Raw genomic sequence first — 17231 nt, 5'->3', positions numbered from 1 at the left:
AGAATGCACTGTTGAGAGTTTGAATTTGTGCTATGATAGGCCCCAAACTCTCCCAGTAGAAAGGAGCAGCTAAATCAAAAAAGCTATGGAGCAGGAACAGTGAGAAAGGCTCTTTTGACCCATTGGAATCAGCCCCCATAGTCCTCAGCCTGTCATATCCAAAGTCAGGTTAGTCCTCCCCAGACTTTAAATCTCCCTTGTCAGTTAAAGAGCAAGTATCACAATAGTATTAGGGCAGAAAATTACTTTGTGGAATATGATGGAGAATTTTCTTTTTTTGGAATCTAATGGTGCTACTAATGTCAAATTGAGTTTCAACTTACAAATAATCCATGCAACCATTTCAGCAAAACTGGGTGATTTTCATGACTGATTTACAGGTTTAAGCTTTTTATTTTTTTTTTTTTAACAAATAAAAACCCCAAACATGTATTTTACCAATGCTTTAACCAGAATTAACTAATGCAGCCTCAAGACCGTGGCACTATGGATCCTTCTTCAGACAATGTCCCAAAATATGCCTTTCTCCAAATTCCCTTTGGGAAACTTGTCCCGGCTAAACACGTGCAGTCCAGCAGCTCCTTAGGAACTCTGGGCCCCTCAGCTTAGGAAGGATGTTGAGTTGCTGGAACATGTCCAGAGAAGGGCAACAAAGTTGGTGAGGGGTTTGGAACACAAGCCCTATGAGGAGAGACTGAGGGAGCTGGGGTTGCTTAGCCTGGAGAAGAGGAGGCTCAGAGGAGACCTTATTGCTCTCTACAACTACCTGAAGGGAGGTTGTAGCCAGGTGGGGGTTGGTCTCTTCTCCCAGGCAACCAGCACCAGAACAAGAGGACACAGTCTCAAGCTGCACCAGGGGAGATTCAGACTGGATGTTAGGAAGAAATTCTTCACAGAGAGAGTGATTGCCCATTGGAATGTGCTGCCCAGGAAGGTGGTGGAGTCACCATCACTGGAGGTGTTTAGAAGGAGACTTGATAAGGTGCTTGGTTGAATGGTTTAGTTGATTAGGTGATGTTGGGTGATAGGTTGGATGCAATGATCTTGAAGGTCTCTTTCAACCTGGTTTATTCTATTCTATTCTATTCTATTCTATTCTATTCTATTCTATTCTACAATTTCAGACATGATTAAAGGCAGATGGATTTAAGATATGTTAAAGGGAAAGAAGCTGTTCCAGGACCTGTGAAACCATTTCATTACTTTCATTCATTTGCTGAATGAAGGTAGTCATCAACTGCACCAACCTTTCCCTTGGCCATGTGGGCTCAGGTCTTTGTTCCAGCCTGTTCATCTCCTTTTCCCTTAGGTTGAATACAAGTCTGAATCATCCCATATGTTCCAAAAGTCTGATGAGAGGATGGGGAAGGAAAAATAATCCCAGAAGGGAATAGTGATTACTATGTATGGTTCTTACAGCACTGGAGAGGGTGGAAAGTTTTACTGCACTAGGCAGGGATGGAGCAAGGTGGATACTAACCACAAACAGCAGAGCTTGGGTCAGTGATCTGCTCTGGCACTTCAAGTGTGATACATGACTTCCTGTGCCCTGTTCCCTTTCTTTGCCTCAGGACTTTGTCTTTTGGGTTGGCAAACCACAGTGCTCCAAATAAAATCATGAACCAAATCATAATGCTTCTGAGGGTAACAAACACTAGCAGGCATAGCATAATGGACACCCTCCAGGACATGGAAAATTAGGCAGGTTTCTTCCTTATATATATTTTTTTTCAATGCTTCAGATGCAGTTATCAATGGTAACAAAAACATGCATATCCTGGTTGCTCTCCATAGGTGAGACCTCCTTCTACTCAGATTTCTAGAACAGCCCATATGAGACCCTCACATTCTTTACTTGAGGCAGAACCACTCTACACCTACTGGAAAGTGATTGTATCTCTTTGCACTTTGAATGAGTCCAGAGAAGAATTTATGATAAACTTAATATTTTACTTCCTAAGGTGGTAGTGTGCAAATGAGTATCTTTGTTTTCACAATTTTTTATTTTTATAACTAAGAATAAATTAAGGAAAAATACTGGCATAGGGTGGAAAAAATGGAAGCATAAAATGCTGCTTGAAGGAAATATGAAATTAAATTAAAAAAATAAATACAACCAACTGAGATCACATGGAGTATGTGTGTCTAGAGTGGCAGTATTTTTGTGAGCACAGTAGCAATAGAGCCACTTTCCCCACAGATTTGTGTCTGATGGCTGGCTGCAAACTTCAGATGAAGTTGTTTTCCTGCAGTTGGCCATCCGAGAGGTCTCATCTGTGCGGCTTCTCTGGCATCTAATAGTGCGTGAGTAAACACTCCATGTTTCCCAAAGGTTTGGTACTCCTATTGGCCTCTTTCTTCTTCTTCCTCCATGCCCTCTTTCACAGAATGAAGAGGAATGTAATAATTGGTAGGATACCTTTCTTTCTCCATCAAATTTGGCTTGGTTTTGGCCAAGAGGCTCAAATATTACTGCAAAGGGACAGAGACAGGCAGACATGAACACATACAAAGTGATTGCATAAGCTCCATTTCCCCAGGAAACAGAGACTGAAAGCAGCTCTGTTGAAAGAGAAACGTTTATTAACCAAATACCAAAGGAAACTTTGAATAAAATGTTACCAGAGTTAGAACATAGAATCTGGATACTCTGGCCATGGAAAACCGGTCCTTGAATATTTCATGTTTCAAACAGGTTTGATTTCTTAGGGCTCTATTCATAACTTTTAAAAACATCTCATAAGGTTCCTTTCTTATTTTCTTTAAGGTGGGGGAAAAAAAAGAAAGGAAATAGTTTTATCTGCTCTTTTTAACAAAATATTTTTATGATGTGGGCTACAAGGATAGTCTTAGTTTTCAACAGGAAAACAAGTTCATCTGAGATAGGAGATGGTTATATTTTGTAGCCTTTATTCTTTTACATTTACCAGAATTTCAGATTTTTTCCAAAGATATGTACAATCTAACTCAATATTGGAAACTGACTGTCATATTTACAGTGGTAGGAAGCCTCAGTATGTGATTGAAAAGTCAGATCTGATTCCAGTCTTACCTAACTGGCAGTAACAACACTGGCCAGAGCAAATTTCCAGCAGAACAGAGAAGGTTTCCCAGCTCCATCTCAGAGACCGGACAGTGTTACTGCACTAACAGAAGAAGAAAAGGTACAGATGAACAAATAGTTGTGTAATTTTGTGGTAAATTATCTAGAAAATAGAAATGCCAGACTATTCACAGTATCTGCAGTGGGAGAAGTAATTTTTTAGAGCATGTGATAAAATCACTTGTCAAGGAGAACATGATATGAAGCAGGCCAACCTATGAAGGCAGCAGACTGTGCCTCTCCAGGAGGGTGTGCAGTATTTTTGGGATTCTTCATCCTTTCATGGTTTGTTAATCAATATCTTTTCCTTTCTCTTCACGTGCATCAAGAAAAACATCTGCAGGAGGCAAACCCAAAGGTTAATTCCTGCCCTGCACTTTGTGCATTTGTTCAAGTAGTTGAACTAATATTTATGAATAATTAATTACATTCATGAATGACACAAATCAATGGAACTCCAAGGAATTCATTTTCCTAGCATCTGAGGCTCAGACTCAATATGTGTTACTAATCCAGGTTCTTTTCTTGGTTAGTAAATATTATGTAAATCTTTATTTCCAGAAGACAAATTTTCTACAGCAAGACTTTGTCAGAGCTTGTTCACGTGTTTGGCAGACTCCTGATTTCTGTGGCCTGTTCATTTTGGTTATTAATTATTTTGGCATCTTGCTTGTGTGGTCATTTGCTGTTTTGGGGGTGTTTTGATTTATTTATTTTTTTTCTTCTGTATTCTAAGTTTTGTTTGAAAGCTTTCATTAAGAAAATTATGTTTTTTGAGAACAGATACTGAGACAGACAATTTCTCAGGAAGAACACAGGATACACCAGAGTGTGGTTGCCATTGTCATGAATGCTTAGTACCAGTTCAAAACCACTACAATGTGTTTTTGCCCACATAATGACCATAGAAATCTCCAATTTTAGAATAGATGAACACAACAGTCATGCCATTGCTTTTGAAGCCGATGGAGAAGAGACATTATCTGAAGTTACTGATGTCAATAATTGAAAATCTGATATTACTTATATTTGCAAATTGATACAAAGTTCTTTTAGTTTGTTGTTGTTGTTTTGTTTGGTTTTGTTTTGTTTCGGGGGGGGTTGGTTGGTTGTTATTTGTTTTTTATTTGCTTGTTTGTTTGTTTTCAATGAGAACTTACAGAAACTAGTATTTTAGTGGCTTCAGGTTTTGCTACTGTCATTCAAACCCTCATGGTTTCATTCAGAGTGAAAAAGCTCAGCCACTGTCAATCAGATTAGTATTGCTGAAATGAGCAGTCACACAGACTGACATCAGCTGAAGACCTGTCCTAATAAATCTGGATCTTTTTCTGGGGGATGAAATCACAGTAATGTCTCCCCAAAGGCAGTATTCTCACTCAAATACAAGTGGTTTTGGCTGTGTGAATGAATTAAATAGTGAAGGCTCCATTTTTTAAGCTTAGCTGCAGCTTCACCTGTATTGGTAGATCTAATTTCCACCAGCTCTGTGGAGTGCTGATCATCAGACTGGTTTAGCTGACCCAGCTTTGTATTGTTGGGTATATTGTCAGCCTTACAAGTATGCCAACACAAGGAGTAGAAACCATACAGCACTGTCTGTACTTAGTAATGGAAACCTAGGTTGAATAACATCTCAAGGTACCTGTCCTCACCTGGTATTTGTTAAGAAACTGATGGAATCCAGTGATGAACTTACCACATTAGCTCCTCACTAGAACCTTCTACATCGTGCTATCAAGGATACAAGGCTGAAGAAGAGTAAAGAAACTTTTGTCTATCTATATTGTGATTCTTGTCCATCAGCTTCTTTAGAATGATTATGCAGGCAACAAGAGTGAGTCTCCCTGCTAAACTGCAGCTTCTTACACTCTGTGGTGTCAAGTCTCATCTGCAAAGGCCAGTAAATTTTGGAAACGAGATATTCAACTGTGTTGAAGGGCTAGCAGAGTGCTCAGATGCTTGACTTTATCAAGAGTGAGTTAAAACAGATGTTTTCATACTCTTGTTTCTAAACCTTCTTTGGTATTTCAAAGGACCAGGCTGATGTAACTCTCTTTCCCATCACCTACATAATAACTACAATAATAGATGATGCAGTTTGCCTTCCCCACCTCTATTCTCATTCCAGTACATGCCTTCTGAAGCAGGTGAGATTCCTAGCCTTCCTGTTGATTTCAGGCCCAGCAGGGCCCCCACTATCGATAAGGCAAGCCTTGCATGGAAGAGGTGTCTCCTCCATCACCCTGGCATGGACAAAGGCACAAAAAAAGGGCAACCTGGTAAAAAATTAACATAGTTACTTCTTTGGCTTTTGTAAAAGCCAGATTTGTGACTCAGCCTTTACATTTTATGAGTCAGGAAATTCCAAGGTGCTCTTTTTTCCCTTGGACTTGTAGGTAGACTCTGATCTGACTTATTACAAGATAAATCTGTTATAGGCAAGGAACTATTTCTGCCACACATTTGCAAACAGGAGCAGCATCCATCCTCCCTAAACTCTCTTTCTGTTCTTAGCAGTAACTGTGTTCTTTGGCTAGTTACAGTCCTCAGTAAAAATGTCAGATACACCAAACACCATAAAATGAATCAATCCATTTCCCAGTTTATTTAGTCTTAAAACAGTAAAATGCAGTCAACTTGCAAAAACCTGTTTATGTGTTCGAGAGGCCTAAGGGACACATTGAGGAAGGACTGATATTAAAGGGCTAGGCTAACAGAAGCAGAGCTAGTTTGCATTGGGGTGTGCTACCTGTTTCCAGTCCACTGTGGATAGTGTGACTGAAAAGTAATGAATGCATTTATGTTGCATTTGCAGACCTAATGTCCATGGAAGGTGAAAGGTAAAGAGGCAGAAGTCAAAATTTAAGCTATAAAATTGCTTCAGGGTGCAGAAAACCAGTTAGACACAGACTTAAAAGCAATGTGGCTTCCTTGTTTTATTGAAGAGAGAGCAATGATTTACTAAACCCCTGTATGTTTACACATTGGAAGAAGGTACTGAATTCTCATCAGCCAGGCAGACATTGGCAGAAAGATGAAACTAGAAAACTCAGACTGAAAATACCACACAAACTTTTAATAGCAAGTATAACTGAACTCACCAAAACATGAAGTGGATTTTCCATCATATGAAGATCTTAAATTGAAGTCTTTGAACTAGACAGAGCAGTGTCTTTAGAGCCTCTATTTACTGGGACCCAGTACAAGACTCCCCAGGATTAAACCAGGATGATACAGGATTGGAATATTCTCTTTTAGCATTGTCATTGTTAGAGGGAACTGATTGCCTGCAGGCAGCAGCCATTGTTGAGTTAAACAATGCCCATCTCGTTTGAAACTTAATGAAGCAACTTTACACCCCTCTCTACCTGTATGTGCACCAATGTGCCATATCCACAGGTATCACTCAGAAAGGTGACTGGGGCATCTGGATGTCTCAGCACCCCTGCCCTGGTGCTGTGGGCCCACTCCCTGATCGCTGTCTTATGCAAGCTATGAATGCCACATGACAAACTCCCATAATCAACATGGGATGAGCTGTGGAGCTGCAAGCAGCCAGATGTCCACATCTCAAAGCCTCCATCCTTGCTGACACACTTGACCACAGCATTATCTAACAAATTCACTGGTGGGAATGAAATATGCAGGGCAAATAGCCAAAAGAGAATGAGATTATAAATAAACACTGTGGAGGAAAAATCCAACACTTTGCCATTTCTCTTGTCATTTATGAAGTGTTCTTAACCCTGATTTTATAATCCAATAACAGAGAAGCATTGAACTCTTGTTCCTCTTCCATTTGCAGTTCTGCTTTGTCTAGGATTGCTAGCATGGGTCCAAGCCAGCAAGTATGACTTGCACAAGGCACCTTTCACATCTGCTACACCACCTACTTTACATCTGAGCTAATCACGTTAGATTAATCCATCTAGTTTCACCTCTTATTTGAGAAACCATCTCACCTAGGTCAGAGGAATTGCACTCTCAAAATGCTCCTTCCACTTCACAAAGTATTCAGGGATCTGGATCTCAAAGTCAGGCACTGAGTGGAAGTCATGTGCAGATGACCACCACCTGGGTGATGGGAAGATAGCAGGCTTCCTTCTAGATTCCTCATCAGAGAAAGAATGTTTCTGTGACTGAATGTTGCTGGTGTACACAGAAGGATGTGTACTGATGACAAGAAGGATGAGAGAGAAATATGGAAACAGAGAAAGGTGGAACAAATGAACATAGAATGAAGTGCAGAAAGAGAAGGCATGATATTGAAGAAGGAGAACAGAAACAGTCCTGGGTGAATCTGACAGAAAATACAATCCCCAGCATGGTTTTCAGTGAGGTATGTCCTGGGAAGGGGATGTGGTACAGGTGAAGGTGCTGGAGGAGGAAGACAGAAGGTGGCACTTCCTCTAGTTTGGAGCCAGGTTCCATCTGAATCTTTTCCCAGGTCATCTGCATGTCCAGACTGTCACACAAAAGTTTAGTCCTTTTAGAGCTCCCTGGTCCAGCTGGTGTAAAAATCTTTAAAATGACCATGTTATGTTACACAACATGATGGGATGAATGTAGCTGCAAGAATATGGAATACAGCTCCCCCAGCCTCCTCTCACCTGGCATCAGCTGCAACGTTGAGCATTCAGGCATGCTGGGTCTGGGGAACAACTCCACCACAGTGCCAGCTCCCCTGAAGGGCTGAGATGGCTGTTGAGGGGGCTGGGGAGGGCTTTCCCCCATCCAACCTGGCACACCTGCATTACAGAAGGCAGCCAAAGCTCAGCAGTTTGGCTGTCAGAGTGTCTACCCACCCATCACTGCCCTGTCTGCCACATCAAACAGGAGGTTGTGGCTACATTTAAATTTACCCTGACACCTATTTTAGCCCAGGTCTTGACTCTTTCTTGAATTAAAAACCTGTTCAATAAATTATTTCTTCCTATTGCAAGCTCTCATTTCCAATTTAAAACCCAACCAAACAGAAAGATTTAAGATTTTAAGTTCTTTTAAATTCAGATTTAGAAGAGTGAAGGAAAGTACTGCACCCATGCCTAGGTAAGTGGAGGAAAACACATCAGAGATGACTCATCTAAAATCAAGACAAACAGACATCTAGGTGATCAGAGAGTTTAGCTCTGTTCAGGGTGGGATCTGTACTCCCGGGTACCTGGGCAGGATTTGTTATACCCACTGCTGGTAAAGGATAGAAATAGTATCAGACCCAGGAGCTGATTCATGCCATGATATGCTCCACTAAAACCATGGCAGGGGATAGTGTGCCCTTCCTTTTCTCTCCTTTGTGGGTTGCTTTGTAATCAGGGGTCCCAAGAGAGCCAGCAGACAGCCTGTCGCAGGATGTGTTCAAAGGACAAGCGTCCTTCTGCACTTCAAGCGAAACCACTCCGTTTTAAAGATCAAATAAATATGTGTGTATTTGCACACATCAGGTGAGTAATCACAATCAGTAAAGACAGAGTAAACGTTTCTTGCCATGCTAGCTAAGTTGTAAGACTCTGAATGTCGTGAACAGTGTGAGGGGTAAGCTCTGAACATTTTGGTCCCTGCTAAAATCACAGCAGGATGGACCCCAGAACTGCAGCTTTCCCTTTAAGAGCCCTTTGGCTAACGGCGATGCACTGAAATGCAGGAGGTGGGACAACACCACTTACAAAAATGAAGAAGTGAAGGCAGGAAAAGTTTCTCCAGAGGAAAAATGCAGGGCTTGTCCTTCACCCTGACGTCAGATCTGTCTTTAATAAAATCCCTAAAGAGCCAAGAGAAAAAGGCAGAGTGCCTAGGCTAGGCTGCCAGTGCAGGATTGCTCTGCATTCCCCAAAGTGGTGTTTTTGTTCAAATCGGCTATAAATCTGGGTTCAATCAATGTATTTAATCCTGGCTTCCAGGGATGAGGTGGCTTTTGCCCTGGATTCTAGCAACAAGCAGCATTTTGCAGGTGAGTTTGGAAACTGCAGGAGAGACTCATCTTCTGCAAACACACCGAGCTTTAATGCACGGTGAGTTGAGAGAGTCGATTGTGGTGCATGTGAGAGGGTGGGCAGCAGTGAGCTTTGGGGAGGTGGGAGATGTGAGAGTGAGGGGGAGGGAAAGGAGAGGAAAGGGGAAAGCAAAGGGGAGAGGAAAGGGGAGAGGAGAGGTGCAGAAGTAAGTGTCTCTTGAGTTCATCCTCTGTTCATCATCCAGGTGAATCTATAGAGTAAGCTCTGTGATGTGGTGGTTTTTTAATGATTACCTTGCTTTTTTGCCTTTTCTCTTTCCTCCCCCCCCCTCACCCACCCATTTTTTCCCTTTTTTTTTTTTTTCTTTTTCTCCCCTTTTTTTTATTTTTTTTTTTTTTTTTTTTTTTTTTTTTTTCCTCTTTTTCTCCATCTTTCCTTTTTATTGACACTATTTGTATCGTGGAGAAAAGGAGGAAAAGATCATCCATTCCTGCCCGGAACAGCCCGGGTGAAGCTGTTAGGGGAACGGATTATAGGGGACAGGGCAGGTCCCGGACGGGAGGCCGTGCCCAAAGCGGGCCGGGACCGAAGCAGCTCCTGGGCCGGTGAAGAGCCGGGGCTAGGGCCGGGGACCGTGCCGCCGGGCGCTCCCTGCAGGTGTGCCGTTGCCGCCGCTGCCTCGGGGCCAGCAGAGGAGGAGGGGTTTGTTTCTCTCTGTTCCGATCTCTGCAGCTGCCAGCGCTCCACGCAGGCAGCAGCTCCTTTCCCTCCCCTCCTCTTTGAGAAAAACTCTGTGGGAAAACCTCTCCTTTCCGAAAGTGTTTGCGTTCTGCCTTCCTTTCCCCGGTGCGTGCTGCCAGCTGGTGTAAAAGCCGCGCGGGAGAGTGCTGGGTTTGGGAAGGTGAAGGATCACGGCAACGAGGCGGCGGGGGCGGGCAGCGCCTGTCCCCCCTGGGCGAGCGGTTGAGTGTCAGCATCGGGACCTGCAATGTCCCTCGCCTTCACCCCCGTTCCCAGAGGCAACGCTGGACTCGGGGCATGGGGAGCCTAGGGGACCCCGAAGGAGAAATACAAGAGGGTGAATACCGGGGCTGCACTTGGGCTGCCCGGCTTGAAGCTGGGGCTTTCCGTGAACCAAACACGTGTGAAGATGTGTCTGAGCATCGCTTCTGCTCTCTCCGTGCGGAGTAACAGCAACTGCTTTGCACAGGAGGGGTTTGCTTTTGCAGGGCTCCTGGCAGCAGAGGTTGGCTTGTGTGTGGCGAGATAAAGGGAAGCTCAAAGTAAGAAACTAGCATGCGTGTTGTGGTGCACCAGACACACCTGTGTGAAGGCAGGTGGCAAAGTGATAAGCCTGTGAGAGATGGGTTGATAATAGTGCCTTTTCTAGAAAAAAGACAAAACCAACAACAACAGCAAAAAAGCCCACCCACAACCCAACAATCAACACAAAACAAAACACAAAACTAAAAGAAACAAACAAAAAGTTCCTCTTGGGTTCTCTGAAGTAAGTTGATTTTTACCTCAGTTGATTTTTGTTGAGCAAGAAAAAAGTCACATAGAGGGAGGGAAGGGCCCTCCCCAGACAGTGTTACTAGTGTGAGCCTTGTAAATTTTACTGTGGTTGTTCTGGGTTCTCTTGGTATCAAAAATGGTGTGGGTTTTTTTTTTTTTGTTGTTGTTTGTTTGCTTGTTTTTAATAGCATGAAAGTATGTATGAGTGCATGAAGACACATGTGCCTGCTGTGGGAGTGAGTGACTAAGTGCAATCCAAATACTGCAGGCAGCATGTTTGGTCTAAGAGTATCTGAAAAAACCTGTTCATAAAAGTATTAAAATAGCTTAAAAAGAATTCTGGGTCTTGACTGTTTCAGTTCAAGCTCTCCTTTGAGTGGAACAGGTGAAGCTATCTGGAACATCCCAGGGGCACTGTCACCTCCTGAACACACCTGTAGAGTTGGACCTTAGAAGGTTGTGCTTAGAAATCATTGAGTAGGGATCATTTCTCTCCAGTAATAAACTGTTTTTCTGTAGGTCTTCTCCACACCTGAACTGGGATGTGTGATGCAATTTTGGTAGGGTGATGAAGGGCAGTTTTCTCTCTGGCGTACCTAAGGGAGTGAAGGAAAAAATGAGCGGGGCTGAGGAGAGCAGATGGGAGGAAGCATTAGACTATGTATTATTTAAAGGACTTTTGGGGCAAGAGAAGGCTTAGTTTGGTCTGATTAAGGGAAAGGTGTCTGAAGGAGCAGGGAATATTGCAAATGGTATGGGATATTGTGAATCCACGGAGTGACAGTGTAAGGCAGGTCACTGTGCAGAAAGAAAGCCCCATGGTTTCCCTGAAAACTTGTTACTTTTCACATGTCTGAAAAAATATGGACAGAAAAAGATGTTTCACTGGGGAAGAGGAGGGATGACTCTCTGGAATATAACTGGAATATACATATGTGTTCCATGGAGAAAGAGGAGTTGGTATGGGAAGGCCAGACACATCGCAAAGGGTGTCTCAGAATGCAGCTATCAGATTTTGTGGGAGTGTGCCTTGTCCCCAAGTACTGTGCTGAGTTACAGGCAGTTACTGAGCTCCTAAACAGTTTTATCAACAGGGTGTTTTTTCACTAGGACATAACTGCACAATCATAAGGTGATTTCTTAAAACATTGTTTTGTTTTGTTTTTCATAAATTGAAGGACAGAGACAGTGGAAGCCCAAGTCCTATCAGCTAGGCTGAGATTTCTCTGAGCTCGAGTAATTTCTGTTGTATGGACCTTAAGGCTGGATGCTGCATACTGAGGAATCAGAGCCATGGTTTTCACGTTCTAGTCTTGATGACTGAGACCCCCTGTTCAGATGGGATGAAATATCCTGATCCACGATGATGAATAGAAAAGTAATTCTGCACTTTGTAGAAAATTAGTAAAGGACATAATATAGGGAAAAGAACAGCACTGGAGGTTTCTAAAATGTTAGAAGTGGAGGAATGGGTGGCATGTGAGTATAAAAATTTAAAATAAGTAACAAAAAGGAGATGAATGCAAACCTGCAGACTTCTCCTTTGATGGTACTGGTGAGCAGCAGGTCAAATAGCAAAGAATCAATTTGTTCTTCATCACATCAAGTAATCAGCAGTTATTGACACTTAGATGTGAGAGCAGTCGTGGCATACAAACATTAGGCTTTATTGGGTAGGAGGCAGGAGAGAGATGTTCAAAGAACGTTTTATATAGACACCATCTCCTTGTGATCATTGATTTCACTAGGTAGTTACCAAGAATTACACGTGTTCAGGGCTGCCTCAGGCTGTGTGGAAAGTGTTTTAAGAACCACAGTTGCAGGTTTTTTTTCCCTCCCTCTTATAAGGAGGGAACATAAAAAAAAAAACAAAAAACCCCCCCCCCAAAAAAAAAAAAAAAAAAAAAAAACCCAAAACCAACCCAACAAAAAACAGAGGACACAGTCTCAAACTGCACCAGGGGAAGTTTAGGATTGAGGTGAGGAGAAAGTTCTTCACAGAGAGAGTTGTTAGGCATTGGAATGTTCCGCCCAGGGAGGTGGTGGAGTCACCATCCCTGGAGGTGTTCATGAGGGGATTGGCCATGGCACTTGGTGCCATGGTTTAGTAGTCATGAGGTCTTGGATGACAGGTTGGACTTGATGATCCTTTAGTTCTCTTCCAACCTTATTGATTCTATGATTCTATGAAGATTTATTGGCACAGATATTAGGCCAAGAATTTAATTTGTAAAATGTTTGGCTTTGATGGTGGGAAAAAAATGATCAAATTTCTTTGGATTCTTCCAAGGAAAACCACATTCTGATCAAATGTGAACAAAACAAACAAGCAAGCTATGAATTGATTAATTTATCTATTTGCTTTGCTACCACCTCATATGTAGTCTAATACTAGAGGTCCCAGACATCTTTATCCTGCCTGCAAAAATCCTGTGGCTTTCCAGGGCAGGGGAGGTTTATCTGTTGAGTGTTTCTTAATGGAAGGCTACAGACAGGCAGCATAGGTTCAAAGTTGATGCATTTTATCCCTCTGCCTCAGCATTTCCTGTTTCTTGGTAGTGTTTGATTACCAGAGGCAGGCTTGAAATACTTCTATTTGGAAGGGCTCACATGCTCCACTTCCACAAATTGTTGATGTCAATTAAAAGTACTCTGGTTAGAGCAGCTGGAGATTCACCTATGCGAACGACTGCCTTGTGACTTGAAGGTGGTAAACAAAATCCCTGTAGGTATGGCTGCATTATAAGTGGGGCTTTCCCAAATTTGATCTTTTATTTGGCAGTCCCCTTAAGAAGATCATTGCCAAGGCAACATCCTGGAGGTATCACTGAATATGCTTCACATAGATCAGGGCTCCAGACTCAAGTCTGTTTCTGATGAAGATTACTCCGAAGTACACACACACACAGACACAGAGTTTTTGCTGAGAGCAGCAGGCTTTTATGCATTTTCTTCATAACTTCTCCTATCAGTGTCTGAATTTTCTTTAATAGCCATCAGCTGCCAGTGTGCACTAAAACAGAGCTGGGGCAGGAATTGTCTTCCTCAACCATTTCACAGTTATGCCACAGCTTCTTTGTGCCCCCACACACAGGTTCCATCCACATTTCACACTCAGCAGTCCTGCCTGCAGCTCGAGTGGTTGTGGGAATTCTCCTGGGAATGGTATTAGAAATTAGAGTTGGAGATTTAGGAAAAGTGTGACGTTTACATGATGATGCTGGGAGTCTGTTATTTGAAAGACTCATGCAGGTTTAACTGCTCCTAACTTATCCAGGTGCTATGAAAAGGCATCAGTCAAAAATTTCAGGAGCCGTCCATGCCTACATGGGATGTCTGACTTCTTTTTTCAGAAACTCTAGACTCCCTTTTTGGGATGTTAAGAGTTGCTTTAGCATCTTGCCAGTGCTTAGCTTACTGAGAACTTGCCTTTTTGGATGGCCTCAGGGTCTCAGGGGGGTCTTGAGCTTTCCTGCCTGGACAGTGCTGGCTCTCATACGTGGGTGGAAATGAAGGTGTTTTTTTTTAAACAAAAACATCATGTATATGAGCATTGGCAACTGTATCCTGGCAGAAGCTGAATACCCACAGCTTCAACTGAAGATATATTTAAGTATCAAACCTGACAGTGTCTCACATTGTGACCCAAAAAAGCAGGGTAAAGTTTCGTCACTCTTTCAGCTTTAAGTTTGTCATAATGAGGTGCAGGTAGGCACTAAATATTAAAGTGGTTCTCCTGATTTCCTCTTTGCTTTCTTATGGTATAACTCAACTCTTAGGGAGTTTATGTTAAAAGTAGAATTTTCTGTTTCTATTAAATAGAAGCTTTGGCTGATAGCTGTCAGCTTGGCAGTGATGAGTCCGAAGCCTACCCATCTGTTTTCTTTCTATGTTCTGATGTCCACCAAGGATTCAGACCCAGGGATTTACAGTGCTTAGTTTCCTCATCACGCCCTCTTCCAAGTTTTGCCCCAGCCAGGGTCTGCCATATCCGGACATGAGTTAACTTCAGCCTCCCATTGATGCAGGTTGGCAGGGGAATCACAGGGATTTCTTTTCACAGATGTATCTCTGGGTCAAGGAACCCTGATTTTACTGCTTTAGAAGCTCTGTGTAGATTTTCTCCAGTGTTGCTCTGGTTTTTCTACCTGGATCTCCTGTACCCTGGTGGTCTCCCAGCTCTGGGAGGTATCTTTATTTTTGCCTCTATTATTTATTGCGTCCATACCAAAACCTTATGTTTCCCTCTTGTCTGCTACTTAATCTGACATCCTGGGTGAAACTCCTAGAGTCCTCTTAATCCCTTGTGCTTTCTAATTGCTGCTGGGCTTTGAGTTGTAATCTTTGCATTTGGGCTATGTGTGGGAAAGTAGAAGGGAGAAAGGCACCTCTGTGGGTGCCAACATCTGGTTCTGCTCTACAAGTAATTCTTCTTGCGGATGAGGAAGGAAAGGGGAGCCTGTAGGCTGAAACAGCTGTGGAAGAAGATAACACTTAAGCTAAGCTTTGCAGCACAACTCGAATAAAGAATTTCTAATAGCTTGGTTTGGTAATGCATTCCAGGACTCTGTGGTCATCCCTGTGTTCCTCTTCCTCAATAGCTCCCACGTTGTTCTTCTGTTTTATTAGTCTGCATCTGTCATTCTACTTAACCTATAAAGCAAATGAGAGATGAGCAAGTTGGAAGGCCAAGTTTCATGAACTCCAGGATGGTGTGCCATGAGCCTAAAGGGAAACCTGAGAGGTATCTCAGAAGCAATTGTGGGCTCATACATCATCCATGGAGGGTTGTGAGTCACCTGGATCCTGATGTTGCTGGACAGGTACGCAGTTTGGCTTTTACTGTCATAGAGCAATTCCAGCCCTGCAAAAGGACCTTCTCCTAAGAACTCACCTTGAAGATACAAAAGGAGTTATAAGAAGAAATATCTCATGCTTGTTAACAGGTTATCATAACAAGGTCACTTGGTCCATCATCATTGACAACGCAGATGAACAGAACTTGCAATGCCTGCAATGCTTTGGCTGCTTTTACACATTTTTCTTAGAGCTGAAACAATCTACTCAGCTTAAGATGAACCCATCCTTTCCCTTCATGGCATACTGAAATCACCTCCACTGAAAGTCTTCCAGGTAGATATGAAACATTGGTTTTATTATTACATCTCTATCATGAAATTGTATAGTCTGACTGAGTGAGTTAATTTAGAAACATGAACTACTATATGTAGTATCTGTATGTAGCAGAAAGAAGACAGTAAAGTCAGTAGCAGTAAGCAATTTTGTCTTTCTGTACAGTACCTGACAAAAAACTCAGTATGTGCTACCAAGAACTGTGTAATTAATGGAGATTTCAGGACTTTGAGAAGATTTATTCTAGATGATTCTGAGATTTTTGACATAATTTTTGGTGTTCTCTTACTGAAGCTCTTAGAGTAACAAAAGACAGCAAGATGTGTGCAGATTGTTTCATTCTGCTGAAGTTTCCTCATTTCCTTATACATACATTTGGCTTGTGAAAGATGATTATACAGAAAAGAAGGGAAAATGGCTTCTCTGAAACCAAAATTATTGCATTTTGTGGATGACAGCAATCACTTGAAGCAGTGACTCTGGTGAACTTGTTTTATTCCATGAAGGGGCCAGACTTCTTGTACTATGCAGACAACAAATGAATCATGGCTCTGCAGATGGACCGATAACTTCCCCAAGAGGTGCCATCACTATCTTAAAGTATCTCCTGACTGTGCTTTAAACACTGGTGTCATTTCATTGCTATGCCTGGTAAGTGGTGACCATGACACTATCATATTTGTAGTGTAAGATGTCACTTTTCACCTGTGTTTTTTGACCTTGTGGATCCTCCTTTGAGGGTTTTAAAATCCACCAAAATCCTGATGTGTATGATGACCAAGCAGACTATGATTCACATTTATTATTGCTAGGTTATATCTGCTGTGACAAAGAGAATCCCCTATATCTGGGCTGATAAGAAGACAGATGTCAAAATCCATGTGTGGGGAATTAAGTTCTCATCCAAGTGGCTGGCACATATACTTGGCTGTCCACAGGCTATTGAGTCCCTGCTTTCAGGGTAACAGCTGGGTCATTTTAGCTGTTTAGCAAGGAAAGACCAAACCACAAAATCTGCAGCTTGTGCTGAGAATCTGCAAGTGGATTACACTACAAAACTCTTATGTGGAAAAAATGGCTGGGAAAATAATTAGGAAAGTATCCAGGTTCCATTAACTAGTTTGGGCTGTTCAGCAGGTGATTTATTTATAAGCACTACCAGCAGTATTTCTTCCTGGATCTTGGTCTTGGAAGACTACTTCATACCCATAGCATCTGTGTGTGGGCCGATACCCAGAATGTGGGTAAATTTAGTCAGCTTCTTTCTGTGAGTTTTTCTTCTACATTTGACCCTAGACATTGCAATTACTGTAGCTAAATATACAACAACATCCCTGTTATTTAACACTGCAATCCACTTATGGAGAACATTCACCATTCATTTTCAGTCTTTCATTAGAGTGCCAAGCATACATTTTCAAACTACATTTGTAAAATACATGTGGGTCAGAGGAGCTGCAAGCTTATGTCTATGAAGTAGTGGATTTTGGGGAGTCACTTGCCTTATTTTTCTGTGTTTTACATTC

At 42.2% G+C, this 17231-nt stretch overlaps 1 protein-coding gene across 1 annotated transcript in view; it reads left to right on the top strand.

Moving 5' to 3' along the window:
- Nucleotides 1-8797: 8797 nt before the first annotated feature.
- CCN4 (cellular communication network factor 4) overlaps nt 8798-17231 on the top strand; it is a 32613-nt gene continuing 24179 nt past the window's right edge. The window contains exon 1 of the mRNA XM_009901923.2: nt 8798-9053. Within this exon, the coding sequence (XP_009900225.1) occupies nt 9006-9053 (48 nt within the window). The 5' untranslated portion in view covers nt 8798-9005. The remainder of the gene's footprint in view (nt 9054-17231) is intronic.

This window comes from Dryobates pubescens, chromosome 14 (assembly GCF_014839835.1).
Source record: "Dryobates pubescens isolate bDryPub1 chromosome 14, bDryPub1.pri, whole genome shotgun sequence".
Taxonomy (NCBI): Eukaryota; Metazoa; Chordata; class Aves; order Piciformes; family Picidae; genus Dryobates; species Dryobates pubescens.
Note: the sequence above shows the minus strand (reverse complement) of the source record. Positions and strands in the feature narration are given on the sequence as shown.